Raw genomic sequence first — 20833 nt, forward strand, 5'->3', positions numbered from 1 at the left:
AAGAACACAGAAATGCTTTAAAACTAGATGCTGCTGGATAGAAAGCAGATGATGCCAACACCCAATGTTACAGATTTAAACAAACAAACCGCCAACTCTGATCTCTCATAAAAACTTTATAGCTCCTGTTCCTAACGGAGAACTTTCTCTGACACAAATTACACAACCTTGGAACCAAAGCGCTTATTTTGACATTAACTCTCCTCTCACTCAAGTTCAAATAAGTCCTAGATTAATTCAGTCATTTACTATGCACTAACAGGCTTCTCCACAAGAAAAGACAAAATTATCTATGTCTCTGAACTTCCTGCATTTCTTATACATTTTGGCTCTGGGTTTTTTTGGGTTTTTTTTAATCTCTACCCTATTCACCCCAATCTTGGTAGGAAGTCCAAACTTGCTCTTTTTCTCCCATGTTTCCTCTGGGTAGTGCTGCTCTAAGAAACAGGCCTTTGTAGTGACAGATCCAGTATTGTTCTCCATGTATGTCTCTCTCATCCTCCCTCTCTCATTCCCCTTTCTTCTATTTTACTTGCTGTTATTTCCTTTACAGACTATGCTAGGAACTGTGGGGATACAAACATGGCATTCCCTAGTTTCAGAGTATGTAATCTTTCTAAAGAACCGGAGTTTGGGCACATGAAAAAGCCAGTTTGAGGTAAAAGTATCCAACATATACTTTCAAAGACCACTTAATTAAAGAACTGTTATTTTAGAAATGTAAGACAGAAGAAAGACACAGAATTACACAGGATGACCTGGAGGATAAAAACTGCAAGACAGAAGACAGCTTCAATGGTCCAAGTGTTAAAAGTGGTATCGTGCCTGTAATTTGCTTCAAAATAATTGGGGGGAGGGAGGGAGGACAAGTATTGTTAGTTAGGTATATAGATAAAATAAGATCTACCATGAGGTGATAGTTATTGATAGTTATTACCAATAACAGGTAGTAGGTACCTGGGAGTTTATTACATCCCACCCTGTATGTATGCATTTCAATACACATTTATATATAAAATATACATTATATTTCTTTATTCATTGAAATTTCCATAATAAAAAAGTTTTAAAGTAATATCAATAAGAACAGAAAGAAAGGATGAGACTATATGGGAGCACAAAGACAAAAATGGGCTTAATGGGAAGACTAACCAGATAACGGATATGGTTGAGGACAAAGAGAAGATTGATAAAAGAAATAAAGGAGTTAAAGGACCTCTAGAAATATAAGAACTAATCAATAAAGGTGTTAGGGCAATAGAGTAGCCATCAGGAAAGGGAAAGGGAAGGAAAGAGAAGAAATACGTATATATACAAGAAACATCCTATACCTTATATCAAATCCCAGATGGTTTAAAAATATTCAAATGTAAATAATTAAAGCATAAAAGTATCAAAAGAAACCATGAAGAATTATTTTACAACCTCAAAGGTCTAAGAATGACATAAAACTCTGAAGCTATAAAAAGAAAGAAAAAAAATCAATAAAATGTACTATATAAAATGTTTTTAAATTATGCATGACAAAAACTAGCATATATAAAATCAAAGGAAAAAAACCTAACAAAAAGATTTTAATTCATATAACAAAGACAATTTCACTAAAACATAAAGAGTTCATATGGGAATTCCCTGGTGGTCCGTGGTTAGGATTCGGCGCTTTCACTGCCAGGAGCCCAGGTTCAATCCCTGGTCGGGGAACTAAGATCCCGCAAGCCATGAGGCCCAGCCAAAAATAAAATAAAGTGTTCATAGAACAAAATGTTCAACCACCCAACAGAAAAACCGACAAAGAATATTAACAGATTAATTCACAGAAAATACAAATAGCACTTAAACAAGAAAAGATTCTCAACCTCATTCATAAGAGAAATGCAACTTAAAACTACACTAAAATTGGCACAGATCACAAAGTCTGATAACATATTCAGAGGCAGGCAGTGGCAAAATAGACACTTCCCTGAAAAAAGTATAATTAGTAAAACCTCTAAGATGGCAATGTGGCAATACCTACCACAATTACAAATGCATAGATTCTTAGACCCAGAAATTCCACTTGTGCGTTTATGTTAACCTTTGAATTGTGATCCACATGAATATATTACCTATCTTTTAAAATAAAACTAAATTTAAATATTTAGAAAAACAGAGATGGCAACCAACCCTTAAGCCCCGGTATCTGTGATAGTCATTACCAGAAGCAGTGTGACATAGTGGTAAGAGAGTCAATAATCCTGAACTCAAGGGTGGTTCTAACCACTCACTAGTGGGCAAACCACTCAGTCTCTCTGAGCCTGTTTTCCTTTCCATAAAACAGAGATATTTCCTGCATGCTTACCTCTGTGGGTTATTTTAAGGATCAAATGAAATAATGGACATAAAAGCTCTCTGAAAAACTGTAAAGTATTTTAAAATATAAAGTATTAACAGAAATAGGGATGTCAAGAAAGGGATGTGGTTAGTGTAAAATGACGAATTGGTTTAGGCATTTCTAATCTGAAGTAAAGAGACAGATTTAGAATTCATCTATCTAAATAGAGGTAATAAAGTCACAAGAGTATAACAGATCTCCAAAGGACAAACATTCAATAAATAGAATTATAGAATTACAGAACTGAAAAGGATCTTGAAAGTCATCTAAGCCTTTGCTACCCAGTATCACCTGGGAACCTGTTGGAAATGCAGATTCTCAGGTCCCACTACAGACCTTACTCAATCAGAATCTACATTTTAACAAGATCCCCAGGTAATCTGTATGTACATTTTGAGTTTAATAAGCACTGGTCTAAGCCATTTTACTCATTTTTTAGATAATAAAATTGGGGTCCTAAGTAAATGGACCCACCCATGCTTACACTGTTAGTAAGCAGCAAAATCAAGGTTTGCACCCAGGCCCGATCTCCTAGGCTATGTGTACATGTGTGCATGTTCACCATGTATTTGCTTCCCAGATACCCTGTTTCAAAACCTTTGAGACATCTTTGCCTGGCAGATGTCCCATGCCCCTACTCCCATTTCTAATCAGCCAAGCAGCCCATCAATCCTTTCTTCACAGTTATCTCTGGCATATGTTTCTTCCTTTCCACACTCTTCATTCATTTGCCTAAATCTATTGTTGTTTATACTGTAAAAACCAGATTTCTTCTCTTATACACATATCAACTTCCTCTTCTGCAAACAAGAGGTCACAAATAGTAATTTCTATACAATTCCTTAAACAAGTACAAGCCATTATGCATTTGGCTGCTTGCGGGGGTGGTGATGGGGGGGCCCTGCTAAGCCACATGGCATTGCTGGATCTTAGTTCCCCGACCAAGGATTGAATCCGTGCGGAAGCGCAGAGTCCTAACCACTGGACCGCCAGGATATTCCCCATTATGCATTAAATGTTAACATACTGATTTCAGAGAGACTCTATTTTTAAAACCTACCAAGATTAGCAAAATTAGAATCTTTGTGTCTTCATTTCCATTATTTCTTTCCCATTACCCCCCGCCTTCTCTTTGCCCCAGAAATAACCCAGGTTGCCTTTATCTAATAAGGTCCTCCCACTACAATCAAGCTTTACTAAATAAATCCAAAGGCCCTAAATCTACTTTCCAGTACCATCTTCAATCCCAATCTGTCTCAATAAGCTCGCAACATTCACAAACATCCTCATGTCTTCATAATTCTCTCCTATACATTGTACCCTAACAAACCAAAGTATTTCAACATTTCTGGAGTACCCATGATGTGCCAGGAACTACACAATGAAATGGAAGACTAAATACCTCTGACTACCTCTCCTACATAAATTCAATAAAATTAAGAGCCCTGGTCTCTGCCCCATTTCCACATCTGCACCAAGAATTTTTGACTTTTTTAAGAGCCAATAATATGGGACTCTTATAGATGCTCAGCCACAAAAGAAATAGATGAAGAGGCAGATTAAGCCACCCACAACATAAGGACTAACTCCTGTGCAACAGCCAGTATACACTGCAGCACTAGGGTAAACAGTTCCAGAGACTCCCAGCTACAAACTGAGTTCAATTAAATCAACCTGAGAAAAAACAAAGGGCATGTGCTTCAGAACAAAATCAGATTGTGAGCTATTTATTCCAGTTATACCAAACATTGGTTTTGTGTTGTGGTATAAACTTAGCCAACTTAGGTTTGAGTCCCAGCTCTGCTATTTCCCTTGGGTATGTAACTAATCTCTCTAACCTTCAGACACCTCATCTGTAAAATGGAGCTAATAACAGCTTCTACCTCACAGAGTTGCAATGAACGAAGAGTAAAGGGAAGAACTGCAAAGCACTTAGACACAGTGCTAGCGCATAAGGTAGTTCAATAATGCAACAATTATTACCCTACAGGTTGCCTCAGCTTTTAGTGGTCAGTTTACCTGTAGGTTCAAAATCTATCCACCTAACCCGAGCTATACAGGTTTGTGAAGGTAGAGACAAAGGTGAAACTGGAAAACTGTGCTTTAAATCCAAGAAGCAAACAGACTGATAGTGGGAAAAGCTCCGAATTTAGAACCAAAATAGCTGGGGATTCATTGTTCTTTTCTGGGTCTTGATTCTCTCACTGTTAAGTGGGGGAGATGGTTCTAACTACTGTGGCTAAAAATACTATGAGAATGGTTTTAAAGACATTAGCTACTAAAAACACAAGGCAGCATGACAAAAGATAAAAGGGTGAGAGTGGGAAATTCATTCATGAATCATTTTTAAAGGATATTTCTGCAGTAGTGTGTGAAAATGAGCCATGAATCTTGACTGGAGGAAAATATGACAGCAAATGGTAATCACAAAGTTGGACTAAAATAAGTATCTACAATTAAGCAGACAAATGTCAAATTATTCCTCATGACCCAACTCAGAATCTCCACTTTTGAGACATCCTTCCTGACCACCCTGCCCCATCCACTACCCTAAACCAAGATGATAATCTCTCCCCTCTGTGCCATGACTATGCTATATACATGCCACCATCACAGTACTTAGCACAATCATGCTCACAATCATGCTTTATCAACTATGTTTATATGGCTGTGTACCCCCAAAGGAGGGGTGAGCCTTAAATAAAGAAACCAAGTTTCATTCCTCTTTTTACCCATAGCACTTAGCACCTGACACAAAGTAGATACTCAGCAAGTGTTTGATGGATGAACCAATGAGTAAACCATGGGCAAGATTAGATATTTCACAGTGCCATAAGACAGCAGCCTTATGCATATGTTATATTTAACATACACATTAAAGTTATATTTTATATATATCTCTTAATAGCACCTCTATTTTGTCACCACTCTCGGCCTTTCTGTAGCCTCCAGTGACTATAAACTCCTTAAGAACCAAAACCATCTATTTATCCCAAGCGCAGCCACACAGATATTCAATAAATGTTTGCTGAAGGAATAACGGAACGATGAATGAATGAATATCTCACACTGCCTCACAGCTTAGGCCTCAGTCTCCCCTTATTTAGAAACTTCATCAGCAGCCTTCTCCCCACCACCTTCTCAATGACTCTTCTCACCGCCAGTCTCTCCTCAAAACTATCCTCCTACTCTCACAGTACAATGCCAAGGGCAGACTGATAAATGTGGAGGGAGTGTTAAGAGCTCGGAAATCATAATTTTACCACAATGACAGCCAAGATTACCTCAGACAAAAATCATCAATGGGGACTTCCCTCGTAGTCCAGTGGCTCAGACTCCACACTCCCAATGCAGGGGACCAGGTTCATCCCTGGTTGGGGAACTAGATCCCACATGCTGCAATTAAGTGTTCGTATGACGCAACTAAAGATCCCGTGTGCCACAACTAAGATCCGGCGCAGCCAAATAAATAATTTTTAAAAAATCATCAGTGGATGATAAATCTGAGGCGGGGGTGTGGTGGGGGAAGCAGGATATATTCATGATCTCAAAGTGTCTCCCTACAGACTGTTTATTAGTTAGTTTCAAGGGCAGACACACACATACAGAGTTATATAGTTGAGAAATCAGATAATATCTTGACCGAGTGACCAAAATAAACATCACCAGTAAGGGACAAATGGACATCATGTGCCTCCAGAAGTGATACCCTATGAAGGACGCATCACCACACATGAAATTCCAACTGAAGGGACTTCCCTGGTGTTCCGGTGGTTCAGACTCCAAGCTTCCAATGCAGGGGGTGGGGGTTCGACCCCTGGTTGGGGAACTAAGATCCCATGTGCCATGCGGCATAGCCAAAAAAATGAAAAAAAAGAAAAAGAAATTCCAATTGAGAGAATGCATAATCTGAGTCTAATCATGAGGAAACATCGGGTAAACAGAAAATGAAGAATAGTCTATTTTAAAAAGGGAGGAAGGGGTCTATCTGTATAATGACACTGACCTTAAAAAAAGAGACAAAGAAAAGCTGCAGAAATGTTCTACCTTAAAGAAGAGATAAAACCACTAAATGCAATACCTGACTCTAGAATGGATCACAAACTGGAGAAAAGAAATGTTCTATAAAGGACATTATGGGATCAACTGACAGATTATGAACCACAGATTAGATAAAAGCATTATATCAATGTTAATTTACTGAAACTGATAACTATACTGCAGATATAAAAGAGAACATACCTCTTCAAGGAAATACATACTGAAGTACTTAAGGATAAAAGGTCAGGATGTATGTAACTTAACTTCTAATGATTCACACACACAAAAAACTTATCTATATCTGTATAGACCTAGGAAGAGATAGCTTGCAAATGACAAGGCAAATGGAATGTTAACAATAGATGACTCTGGGTAAAGGGTATAAAGGTATTCTTGTACAAGTTTTATTTCTGCAATTTTTCAGTAAGCTTGTAATTCTTTCTAAACAAAAAGTTTAAAAAAGAAAAGAAAAACAAGTACTAGCTTGTACTAGCAATAAGACAAGAAAAGGTATAAAAGGTATAGAGATTGAGAAGGAAGAAATAAAACTGTCTTTGTTCAACAGATGACATGATTCTCTATGTAGAAAATCGGAGAAAATCAACCACAAACTCCTGTAACTAAGCAATTATCGCAAGGTTGCAGGGTACGAGGTAAATTTACAAAAGCCAATTGCTTTCCTATATACCAGTAATGAACAAAGGGAATTTGCATTTAAAAACATAATACCGTTTACATTATACTCCCCCAAAATGAAATACTTAGGTATAAATATGAACAAGATCTACATGAGGAAAACTATACAACTCTAATGAAAGATATCAAAGAAGAACTAAATAAATGGAGAAAATCCATATTCATGGATAGGAAGATGCAATATTGTTAAGATGTCAATTCCTTCCAACTTAATCTATAGATTCAGTGCAATCCCTATCAAAATTCCAGCAAGCTATTCTGTGGATACTGACAAACGGAATAAACAAGTAAATCAAAGGAACAGAATAGAGAGCTCAGAAACTTATACCACATAAGTATAGTCAACTGATCTTTGACAGAGGAGCAAAGGCAATACTACACACCTATTAAAATAGCCAAAATGCAGAATACTGACAACACCAAATGCTAACAAGGATGTGGAGCAATTTTCATTCACTCCTGGTGGGGAGGAAGTTGTAGATGTAGCGCAAGGTGTAGGTGTAGAGCAAAGATAGTCTTTCAACAAATGGTGCTGGAACAACTGGATCTCCACACACAAAAAAAGAATCTAGACACAAACCTCACCCTTTCACAAAACCCAACTCAAAATGGACCACAGACCTAAATGTAAAAACGCGAAACTATAAAATTCATAGAAGAAATCTAGGTGACCTTGGGAATGGCAACTACTTTTTAGATACAACAGCAAACACACTCTCCATGAAAGAAATAACTGATAAACTAGACTTCATTAAAATTTAAAACTTCTGCTCTCTGAAAGACAATGTCAAGAGAATGAGAAAACAAGCCATGGGGGAAAATATATGCAAAAAAAACATCTGACAAAGGACTGTTACCTAAAATATACAAAGAACTCTTAACTCAACGATAGAGAAACAAAACAACCTGATTGAAAAATGGGTCAAAGACCTTAACAGACACCTCACCAAATACAGACAGCAAATAAGCATATGAAAAGATGTTCCACATCATTTTTCATGAGGGAAATGCAAACTAAAACAAACAAGATACCACTACACACCTATTAAAATAGCCAAAATCCAGAATACTGACCACACCGAATGCTAACAAGGATGTGGAACAATTTTCACCCATGGCTAGTGGGGAGGGAGTTGTAGATGTAGCGCAGGGTGTAGGTGTAGCGCAAGGCATTTTTAGGTCAGTGACGCTACTCAGCGTGATACTATATTGCTGAACACATGTCATTATACATATGTTCAAAACCAGAGAATGTATAACACCAAGAGTAAACCCTAATATAAACTGTGAACTCTGGCTGATGATGATGTGTCAATGCAGTTCATCAACTGTAACAAACGTATGACTGTGGTGTGGGGTGCTGCTAATGGGGGAGGCTATGTACGTACAGCGGCAGAGAGTACTTGGAAAATCTCTGTACCTTCTGCTCATTTTTGCTATGAACTTAAAATTGCTCTAAAAAATAAAGTCTATTAAAAAAAAAAGACAGTCCTCCCCTCTACCTCCAGGATAATGTCCAAATTCCAAACCATGGCACACATGGCCCTCCATAATCTAATCCCAAACTATACCTCTCCAGCTCGTTTGTTTCCACCATCCTCCTCCAAGATCCTTAAACTCCAGCCTCACATTCGCTTTTATACCTACTTACCTTTTTGCTCAAGCTGGTCCCTCTGCTAGAATGCTTTTCCTTCTCTTTCCCACCTCAGCATTTAGTTCAAACCATCTCTTATATTACACTAAAATGGTCTGCTGACATAGCTGCCTTAACCATTAGATTATAAATCCCTCCAGGGCAAGGACAGTGCCTTATTTATCATATCCTCCGAGCCTGACAAACTGCAGCAGTAGTAGTAGTAATGATAGTAGCAAGAGCAGACATTTACTGAGCATTGAGCAGTTACTACGTACCAAGCACCTTTTTAGGCAAATTTATGGCCCACATAATTCTTTCAACAACCCTACAAGGTAGGTGCTATTATGCCCATTTGATCTGAGTCTCCCTGAGACATAGAGAGATTAAGTAACTTCCAGACTGCCAACTAGGAAATAATGGAACCAGGATTTGAACCCAAGCATCAGGCTCTAGAAAACATATTCTTCACCACTGTGGTATACATGGTAGAAATGCATAAAAAAAAAAAAAAACTGTTAAACAAATGATAGTGTAGAACAGAGTTGAGCACAATATTTGTGGAATGAAAATGTTAGGGACAGAGACTTCCCTAGTGGTGCAGCGGTTAAGACTCCGCACTCCCAATGCAGGAGGCCCGGGTTTGATCCCTGGTCAGGGAACTAGATCCCACATGCATGCCACAACTAAGAGTTCACATGCCACAACTAAGGAGCCCACCACATGCCACAGCTTAGACCTGGCGCAACCAAATAAATAAATAAATATTAAAGGAGAAAAAAAGAAAAGAAAAAATTATTTGCTTTTAAGAAATTATAAAACTGTATTCAAAGATTTTCTGGTACTCCAACAATAAAAGAAGTTAGAGAAAGAAGTACACCAGAGTCTAACGCAGTATTTGGCACACATCAAAAATTTAATATCAATTAATTAAATTTTTCCATTTTTTAACAGATTTTATGTTTACTTCTAAGTACCAATTTATTTTGTCTTTATTTTTGATATAATATCTAAAATGCACTGCATATTTTGCTAGCTCATTGAAGAGGGCATTGATAGGGTAGGTAACCTATTCTTGAAAATACAAGGTAGTAATAGTGAGCAACGATTTTTAGTAATTTGCAGGTAGTTTTAAAACATCCAAGTTTATAAAATATCAAAAATGCAGCTAATGTACAACTAAGAAATTCTGCAATTCTAGTGTCCCCATATAATAATCAGACTGATTTCTTTTGGTAGAAATAAAGGAATATCAAATGTAAACCAGTCACTCAAGGGCACTGGGACAACTGTTCTTTATTTTTATATTTATATTAAATACCTTGCATGTAGGAAAAACTCCATTTAGTCAATTCATTAAAACAAGCTTGAAATACCTACTATATGTACAGTTCTGTGATGGGACCAACTCTATCCTGTAATGAGTACAGTCCTGTAAAATATCCGATACCTGAAATGAGCACCCTGCAGCCTACCTGCCTATCTTGCTTTCTGATCTATTTTCAGAATGAAAAATTAGAAAGTCTTTCCCATGTTGCTGCTTTTCATATATACCCTTATATTAACATTTTAGGGACTTCCCTGGTGGTCCAGTGGTTAAGGCTCCAAACTTCCATTGCAGGGGGCACGTGTTCAATCCCTGGTCGGGGAACTAAGATCCCACATGCTGCGAGACTTAAAACACAGTTTTTTCATACTCCTAAATTAGTTTCATGTTGTGTTAAAAAAAAAAGTATAGTTTTCCTGTATTAGCTCTTATACAAAAAAAAAAAAGACTGGAATTGTGACGGGAAATAATTCATATCCTCTGAAAGACTTAAGTAGGTTGGAGGAAACAAGACATAAAGTTGCTAATCCTGTGCTTAACATAAATCAAAGGAGGTACTTTATAAATATCTGTTGAATAAATGGATTACTCAGTCAGTTTCTTCCACTTCTGCACTTAGAACTAGTTTTGACATAGGTTAACATGAACACATGTAGCTCACAGTTAAGCCCTTAGTCAAAAAAATATAGTTATGTTAAAAGAGATCCAAGTTTTTCCAGGAAAAAAATAGACCATAAAAGTCTGATTTCTACTTTCACTCATTTGTATCTTCTCTTTTTTTCTCACCCAGGAATCTACTGACAAAAGCCAAAGGCAGCTGTCAGTTTCAGCTTCCTTGTTTTCCTCATTATTTTCAAAAAAGCCTGACTGCATCTTGTAGGACATTCTAAAAACCATGGTGGGAAAAAGTACCAGATATTTCAGTGGACCAGCAAACAGAGATTCCTAAGTGCTGGGTTCTAATACTCAGCTTTCTCAGCTTCTCAACCAATAAATGCACTTGACTCCAGTTTTTCAATGACTGATAACATTACTAGTAAATGACGTCTACGGCAATCAGCATCAAACATTACACAAATAAAATTCCTCACATCAAAAACCCCACAATCACCAGATGGCTGCTGTTTCAGAAATGTGAAGCGGTAAAGAATCAGAACTTCTTAAGTGGGATATTCAAAAAACGATAGACAGGAACAAAACAGGAAGACTGATCACTCACATTACACAGGGACATTCCAAAGTTTCACTAATACATACCATAACAGGCGGAAAGGGGATGGAGTCTGACAGCTCAGCCTGAAAAGAGAAGTTTAAAATACAGTCTCTCCTACATTTTAATTCTAGCCTAAAATCCCCAGAGTTGTATGGATAATGTGTCAAAGCCCAGAGATAAGTTTAAGAAACAAATTCTCAAAACTCCAAGCCAAGCACAGTGAAATAAATGCTCATGAGAGATGCAGGATCTGGTCAGGTCTTTGCCACCAGCTGGAAGAGCAGGGTACTCAATTCAGATTTGTTAAATTAATACTCTTTACTGACTCCCTCAGGGTGGAAATAAACAGAGGGACCAAGTCTCTGGCCAGGAGAATAGTTTCACCTCTGAGGGCTTCAGAATTTGCATCTATAAAATTCTATGATTCAAAATTCATGCTTCCATCTTAAAATAAGATGGAAAACAAGGGTATATAATATTAAACCAAAACAGTATACTATGAAATAGGTTTTGGAAAAAATTCCAATGTCAAGTTTCCATTCTCCATGTGCTCCTCTACATGTATAATCTAAGAACACAACTCCTAAGATACAAGACATTAAAAAACTTTAACTGAGAAGTTACTGATGGCATTAAACCTAAAACAAAGTATAAAACCTAAAATGTTTCAAACCCTCTCTTAATATAGATCTGTCTAATTTTTCTAAAACATCCCTAGTTTGTATCTGCACTCATTCAAGCACATTAAAAATGACAAGTATTTTTTCCCCCAGTAGTAATATGTCTACTGATGAAAATACACAGATTATCAAAAATATACATTTGGAAAATATGGAAACCTAATTTTTTTTTTTTCATTTTACTACTCACTCAGGCCTAACTTACTAGTTTCAATTCTTCTCTGGCTCTATTTCCGGTCGGTTTCACTTCTGAATTTTCTGCCGCAAAGTTAAGAACTGTGACCCAGTAGAGAAATTTTAAAGTTAACACTGAATAAGAACATAGCTTTTCCTTTCAAAGGAAAACTAAACATTTTCACACACACACACAAAAATTGAAAAACCTTAAATTCCTAATGGCATTTTATCACGTAAAAATAATGATTTTAGGATGCTGATATTTTCTTTGTTTCTGAAGCTTCCTCACACCGATTTGTTTACAAGAACCAAAACAGCTCAAAAATTGCCATCATTTTACTGTATAGCTATACAACACAGCTATACACTATTTTTTTATTAGAGTCACAAGGAAGGGGCTCAACAAATATTTGTGGAAGGAATAAATATACATAACATTGCACGGGGCATATGTTTCCAATAAGATACGGCCTTCTCTCTGCCTTCAGTGGCCTTGCCAACGAAACAAATCTTTTAAACACATAATAAAAAGATGATTAAATCAGACTGACAGAAGTAAGACATCTAATAAACAGAAACATGTAAGGGAAAAATATATATCCCATACAGCTAAATTAAGTTTTAGAAAGCTTTTGTGCTTCTACCATTTTTTTCTTATATGTGTTTCAATCCCATTTCCTTCCTCTCTTTAGACTGCTAAGTTCTTCAAAGGAATGATCCATATACAAATAAAATTTTAAAATAAAAAACGTACTGAGTTCCTACTACGTAATCAGCACAGTGCTATGTAAAGGTGCTGTGGGAAATAAAATAAAAAGCGTGATGGTCTCGAACCTTGAGATAACTTAAAGCTTTTGTTTTTCACCAGACTCTGAAAAGAATAGGTATCTATGGAAAGTGGGAATCAAAGACCTAAACTGCAGTCCCTGTGATGACACCCTTTGTGACTTTGAGAAAGTTACCCAGACCTTAGATCCCTCATCTGTAAAAGGAAGTGGTTACTGATAGAACTCTCCTATGCAGAAGAATTCCAAGTAATTTATGTAGATACTCTGCCCTCAAGGAGGGGGAGTATCAATCCTCACTCCTTCAGTGTGGACTGTACATAGCGACTTCCTCCCAAAGAGGAAGGAGGGATGGAGGGATGAGTGGGAGAAAGTAACCTTACAGCAGAGAAACCTGACAAACACAACTGCACTGGTGATGATGAAGGTTAACATCAATAGTGATAAGTCATGTTAATAGTATGCACACTTGATATGATAGGATGAAAATGGCACTTTACTTCTCCAGCCTTTCTCCCAAAAACCCATAACCCCAATCTAATTATCAGACAAAAAACAAAAACACCAGACAAATTCCAATAGAGGGACATCCTACAGAATACCTGAGAAGTACTCAAAACGATAAAGGCCATCAAAAAGAAGGAAAGTCTGAGGAACTGTTACGACCAAGAGGAGGTTAAGGAGATAGGTGAACAAAATATAATGTGATGTGCACGATGGGATCCTGAAAAAGTGTATTACGTAAACACTAAGGATCCATCAACAGATGAATGAACAAACAAAATGTAGTATATAAACACAATGGAATATTATTCAGCCTTAAAAAGAAATGAAAGTCTGATACATGCTACAACATGGATGAATGTTGAAAACATTATGTTGAATGAAATAAGCCAGACACAAAAGGGCAAATATTGTATGATTCCCTTATAAGAAGAAGGTAGAATAAGCAAAGTCATAGAGACATAAAGTAGAACAGAGTTTTCCAGGAGCTGGGGGAAGGAAGAATGGGGAGTTGTTTAATGAGTATGGTTTCTGTTTGAGATGATGAAAAATTCCAGAAATGGATAGTAATGATGGTTGCACAACATTGAGGATGTACCTAATGCCACTGAATTATACCTAAAAATGATTTAAATGGCAAATTTTATATTATGTATATCTTACCACAAATTTTTAAATGAAGGAAATCTGAATAAAATATAGACTTTAGTTAATAATAATGTATCAGTACTGATTCATCAATTGTAACAAATGTACCATACTAACGAAGATGTTAAAAATAGGGAAAAATGGGTATAGAGTATATGGGAACTTTCTGTACTATCCTCTCAATTTGTCTGTAAATCTAAAATTGTTCTAAAAATTAAAGTCTAGGGGATTCCCTGGCGGTCCAGTGGTTAGGACTCTGCGCTTTCGCTGCTGGGGGCCCGGGTTCAATCCCTGGTTGGGGAATTAATATCCCACAAGCTGTGTGCACAGCCAAAAGGAAAAATAAAATAAAATAAAAAACAAAGTCTATTTTTAAAAATTCAAGGGAGATAAAGGTTAACAGCACTAATATTCCCTACCTCCTCCCATAAAAAGACAAGAAAAATGCTCTTTAAATGAATAAAAAACATGAGCAAGTAATCAGAAAAATTAATGCCAGGGACATGAACAAGCAAGTCACAAAAGAAATGAAAATGCTATAAAAATCTATGCAAAAATATTGAAACTCGTAGGGTTGTGTAAGGATAGAGTTCATGTACTTTGCACAGTGTTTGGCATACAATAAATGAAGCTACTAAAACATAACTGATAACTAAAGAAATACAAATTTAAATAACAAAAAATATGTATATGTGTATGTAGGTTATATGTGTGTGTGTATATGTGTATATATGTATACATGTGTACGTGTAAATATCCTTTGCGTGAATGATTTCAAAGATACCTGTATATGGATATTCATTGCAACAAAATAACACAGAAAAACTGGAAACAGTTCAAAAGTCTACCAATGGGGGTTAAACAAACATAACTAAACATTATTATACAAAAATGTGTAGCAGATGTATGTATACTGATGACAACTGTCTAAGAAAAATAATAATGAATTGTAAAATTTTTTAAATGGAAGGGATTAAACTAGGTTAGGACTATAACTGCATGCAAAACTATGTGTTTATGTATGTAGTGACCCAAAAAGGGTCACTAAAAAATCACTAAAAAGCCTCCCCAGCTCTGAGTATCTGAGAAATGTAGTTGGGTTATACTCAAAGGAGGAAGCCTTTGGGAAAGAAAGAAATGCTCTCAAACTTTTAAGGACATAATAAATACCTCAACTAAAAAACACAATTTTTATTTCAAAATGCCGAAGTTATTCTTCAGATGAGCTTATATTCATTAGTTAATTACAAACCTCAACCAAAAATTAAAGAGCAAAAACAATCTTCAAAATGTGTGACCAGTTCAGGCTTAAATTACAGGTAAAGCAAAATCCTACAGAAGCAAAAAGGAGGCAAAATTAAGTAGTAGTCCCATTTGACATAATCAAGTAGCTATAATATTATGGACTGTAGTTAGTACTCATAAATGTAAAGGTTCAGGAGTTATGCAGTGTTAACTAAATTTTTTCTTTAAGAAAAGTGGATTAAAATAAGAAAAATAAGTTAGGTCTTACAGTTTTGCGGGCTTTCTTTGAGCCAAAACAAAATAAACCTTTTTCTGGAGGCAGATTGGGGGTAGGGAGGAGTCCAATACTTTTGGAACTAATATACAGTAAATTAATATTTTAAACAATACAGCCACTAGAATCAATGGGACTTAATGAAGACTGGAATAAATGAGTATATAATAGCAGGGGTACTCTCTATCCTAAAACAAAAATATACCTTAGAACTGTGGTTCTCAACCAGAAGTAATTTTGCCCCCTAAGAGACATGTGGCAACATCTAAAGACATTTTTGACTGTCAGGCCTGAGATGGTGCTGCTATATACTGTGGGTACAGGCCACGGAGGTGACAAAACATCTTACAGACCCACCTACCCACCCAAAATGTCAACAGTGCTGAAGTTGAAAAACCCTACCTTAGAAACAGGCTGGGGGTGGCGGGGAGAAACCATTGAATCTATGCTTTGAAATAATCAACTTTATCGTAGAAATCCTAAATCAACAAGGTTTGTTTACCTGTTTAGAAATATTGACATCTTATCAAATAGCATGGAATCTATTAAAATGACACAATTTTCAAAGTGTTACTCAAAAGAAAGTTAACTGGATTTCCAATTTATCTAAACATTTGAAATTCTGCAAAAGCCACAGGCAAAAAAAAGACAACAAATTAACGCTAAAAGAAAAAAGTTTTTATACACACACACACATTCTCTGATTCTCATAACCAATATTGAGCAAAAGAAGAATACATTTTGCGTGATTCCATTTATATACAGTTCAAGAACAGGCAAAAGCTTTTCTCTTATGTTAGAAATCAGAATAGTGGTTCCTCTGGAGACAAAGAAAAAGTAGAGATGGGAGAGAACATGAGGGGGACTTCTGGGATGGTAATAATTTTGTACTTCTTAATCTGGGTAGTACTTCCACAACTTTCTTTGCTTTGTGACAATTCATCAAGCTGTGTACTAATAACTGGTACACTTCACTGTATACAGATAACCCTTTAATAAAAATGTTTACTTTTTTAAATGGTATATATTTATATCCTAAAAACTTGAGCATTCTGACCCAGAAAGCGAAATTAATGTCAAGAGCAAAAGTAAAGTGCTTTTGTTATACAGGCTGCCTTCCAAGAATTCAAGAAGGATGATACCCCCAGAAAGCTGTAAATACCATACTCAGCGATCACAGAGCATTCAGCCGTACACTTAAGCTACTATATATCCCTTGGCACAAATCCAAAACTTGGACAAACGCTTACAAATGCAGTTGGATTTATTCCACGGACAGTTTGTTTGGATTATTTCCCCCAATGTTAAACTGGGAACTGTTATCAGAGAACAGGCTCTATGAAACAAATGATGCTTTCTCTTTCCTAATCCCACACTTTCCCAAAGCTCTCCCAAACTAAACCCCTTTTGGCTCTTGACTCCTGTAGGATTTCTCCAGGATGCCTGTAACAGTGTCCATCATTGCCTCTCCCAGTATCCACTCTCACAGTCCACCTCCCGCCACACACATGAAAATTCACATTAATGCTCACTCCAGAGGCTAGTCTCTCTCACCAGACTTTCACTCTCCCCCCAGCACCTTGCAAATACAATCCAAACTTCAGGACCCTCAAACTCATACCCTCCACAAACTCCCTTCCCAACAGCGCCCCAAAACCAGGGCCCATGCTACCCCAGTCTTTTATATCCTCTTCTACCGCACAGAAAGCCCTTGCTTCTGCAAACAACTCAGCTCCATGGCCACCACTGTAGCTCTGATCTCCAGCTCTCCTTCCCTTTAGGGGTCCCCACATCCCCACACTTTCCTGTATTCAAATCCATCCCATTGCCCATCCCCCCTCTGTCCCCAGCCTCTGCTTTCTTCCATCTGACTCTTTCCTAAGTACTAAGACAGGGATGGGAAGTTGGAGGAAGGGTAGGAAAGAACTCTGTCCTGTGTGGAGATGGTGGAGAAAAAGACTGTTCAAGTCTGCAGCACAACAACCACGTGCTGGGGCTACAGTCAGAGGCTGGATTCTGAAAGCCCGCCCCACCACTCACTAATGGCAAGGCTTTGGCCAAGCGATTTTACAAACGTAAGCCTCAGTCTCTTGAACTACAAAATGGAGCTAATAAAAACAGCTACCTCCCAGAGTTGTGAGGTTAAATCAACTACCAGCCAGCTGAGCACTTGGCACAAACCCAACACGGTGAATTCTCAACGACTGACCGTTTCTCTTAGGTCCTCTTCGTGGATGCGGGAAGATGAAAGGTACTTTCTTTCCGTCTCTTTAATGCTAAAGCTCCTGCAAAGTCTCCTCTTGGGGGAGAGCAAGAAGGCAAGAGAGAGAAGGAAAGAAGAAGTACTCTACAGATAGGTGGGTGATACAAAGAATTTTGTCAAGTCCCCAAACTCGGTGTTCCCTCTTTATTATCCGCTTACAATGTGGACGGATCCAAGTTGGATCCAAGAAGCCCTTTTTGCCTTGCTAAAGGATGGGGGGAAGACATGAATATATACAGCAAATGTGCCTCCACGGATACTCATTTGACGGAATGCAGTAGACCCCCCCCCCCAAATTGCTAAAATGCGTTCCTTGGGGGTCGGAGAATTAGGAAGGAAACCCAAAGTCCCAAAAGATTTTGCTTGAGAGTTTAAGGGAGTACTTCATAATAAGGAGAGATTAAAAGTAAATGCTGGAAACCCTAAAGACTTCTCACTTCGCCTGCAGCACAGAGTATCAATTGGTTTGTCAGCAAGTCAGTGAGTTGAGAAAGGAAAAGCGCTTTCCCCCGTCTCTCCTGGGACACCGGGGCTTCCCCGGGTCCCTTCCCAAGAGGGATAAAGGGGAGGGTCTGCGCCAGGGAATCCCCAGCTCCCTACGGAGTGGGACAGGAGGGTCCCCCGGGAGTTTCACTGGGTCCCTTCCCGCCTCTTCCCAGCCCATCTCCTGTAACGGGATGTCTCCTGGGACTCGAGGATCCCCGAGAGGTTCGGCCATCCCTGGATTCCTCCCCTCCCAAGACCTCTGGACAGCCCTCCTTGGTCCTCAGAGTTCTTCCCGGTCACTTCTCAGGGTCTCCCGGCCGGTACACGGTCAGCCCGCCGCCCACGGGGTCCCCTCATGGGCCTCCTCCCGGCCCCTCCCGAGCGCCCCGAGCCCGCGGGGTTACCTGCTGAGACGGCAGCTCCACATGCAGGGCCCGCGCGGCAGAACCGGGAGGCAGCGCGGCGGCCGGGCCCGGGGGCGGCGGGGGGACCGGTCCCCCGACCGACGCTGAAGCGCTCATCTTGACCCGGGAGCCGCCAAGCGGCGGGGCCGACGCTCCTCCAGCATCCGCCACCACAGCCTAGTCACGACCCGCTGAGCCCCTGCAGCCCAGAAACCAGCCACCCGGGAGGCAGAACCGCTCTACCCCACCGCCGGCCACCACCGCTGGCTAAGGAAGAGCCATATTACCGCAGTGCAACCCCCACCACCCGCTGAGACCTGGCTTACCCATTGGTTCAGCTCCCACGGGGGCGGGACCCAATCACAGAAAACGGACGCGCTATTGGGCAGAAGGTCTGTCTATCGCCGGCAGGAACAGGCTGGGGGCGGAGGAATCCAGGGATGGCCTAAATTGCGTCTGTCAAGGGGAGGTAAAACCTGGGGCGTTGCTTCATTTTTTCCCAGTCTAATTGGTTCTTCCACTACCACGGGGCGGGGTCTCCTGGGGGAGCCGCAAGGACCATTGCTCGAGGTCGCTGTCAGTTGTCAGTAAAGGAAAAGAGGGGCGGAGTCTGATTAGGTAGACCTTGCGCCTGGGCTCTGGTGTCACGTGCAGAAGGCAGGAGAGTCACCTGATTAGTGAGAGTCAGTTTTAGGAGCCACTTCCGCCTTGACCTAGTTGCCATGGTAACCGGCCTCCCTAGGAGGGCGGGGATGCATTTGGCGCCAGCTGGGTGCTGGTGGCCGGTCTGTAGCTGCAGTTTCCCCGAGTAGTCTTTTCCTGAGGGACTCTTGTCAACGTGTGAGGACTGAAAAGGAATACTTTATGGTTAGACAGAAAACCACCACGCAGGATGCACCAAGACCAGAAACTTGTCGGGCAGTCCTGCCAGCTCCACCCACGACCAGTTCCAACCCACAAGTCCCCGCCCCTCCTCACACTCCACTAACTGGTAGGCTGAGCCAGGCACCTCGGGACACTGTTTCAACTTCTGTGAGTGGGGTGTTTATGCTGTTCTTGAAAAACCTTTGCTACTTTTCTCCTCCTGACTAATGTTTACTTACCCATCAAATCTCATCTGGGGTTGGGATCCCAAAAGGCTTCTCAGATACACTCTGAGACCCTGAGTTAGGAAACTTGCCTCTACTACATTCCTGATTATTCTATTGCATTCTACTGTCTTTTAATAAGTTTGTAACACACATGTGCAGCCACACATACCCCTCCTGCAAACACACAAACTTACACACTGAATTTCTCAAGCAAAAGAACCTTGTCTGATTCATCTCTGGATTCCCGGTGCCTCGCAGAGAATCAGGACATGTGTTTTTGAAGTGAAGGCACAGTTCCAAAGCCACTTCTTCCATGAAGACCTCCTTGATCATAATGATAGCATTTATAGCAATTGCTTCTGTAATACCTATCATTGAGTCGTTCTGAAGAATAATGATCTGCCTTTTTCCCCCTTAGACTGAATTTCTCCACCACCTGGACTGACCTAGCAGAAAGAACACAGTGTTTGAGAGTCAGACACAACAGGAATCAGGAACTTTTGGAATCTTGGCTCTGCCATCTTCTAGTTATATGTTCCTAGGCAAGCCAGTTTCCCTCTCTCAGCTTTAGTTTTCCCATCTGTAAAATAGTAACAAGGTTGCTGTGGGGATTAAGTAAATTAATGTTAAGAATAGTGCCCAGTGCAGGACCTGGTATATAATAATTGCACTAAAAATATTTTAATAAAAGGTAAGCATACTATCTTTCTAGGGTATTCAGAAAGCCTGAAGACACTTTGGATCTGATCCCAGAGCTGGCTAAGATGTATGTCACACCGTCTCCTATTCTGAAACGTTGAGTAGTTCCACATGGCTAGAGCCTAGGGTATGCAGTCAGGTGTTTGCTGAGAAGGGAGTAATTGAGAAATCCCAAATACCTGGTTCCAAGATCTGGTGGAATTTCACAGAAAACATTTGTCTGTTTCCAAGCTGTATTAGTTTCCTGAGGCTGCTGTATCAAATTACTACAAACTGGCTAGCTTAAAACAACTGAA

At 39.3% G+C, this 20833-nt stretch overlaps 1 protein-coding gene across 1 annotated transcript in view; it reads right to left on the reverse strand.

Moving 5' to 3' along the window:
• The window catches only part of UVRAG (UV radiation resistance associated), a 324547-nt gene extending 305544 nt beyond the window's left edge, over positions 1–19003 (reverse strand). Inside the window, exon 1 of the mRNA XM_065881900.1 lies at positions 18748–19003. Coding sequence (XP_065737972.1) covers positions 18748–18864 — 117 coding nt within the window. The 5' untranslated portion in view covers positions 18865–19003. The remainder of the gene's footprint in view (positions 1–18747) is intronic.
• Positions 19004–20833: the final 1830 nt, after the last annotated feature.

The sequence above is a fragment of the Phocoena phocoena genome, chromosome 8 (assembly GCF_963924675.1).
Source record: "Phocoena phocoena chromosome 8, mPhoPho1.1, whole genome shotgun sequence".
Taxonomy (NCBI): domain Eukaryota; kingdom Metazoa; phylum Chordata; class Mammalia; order Artiodactyla; family Phocoenidae; genus Phocoena; species Phocoena phocoena.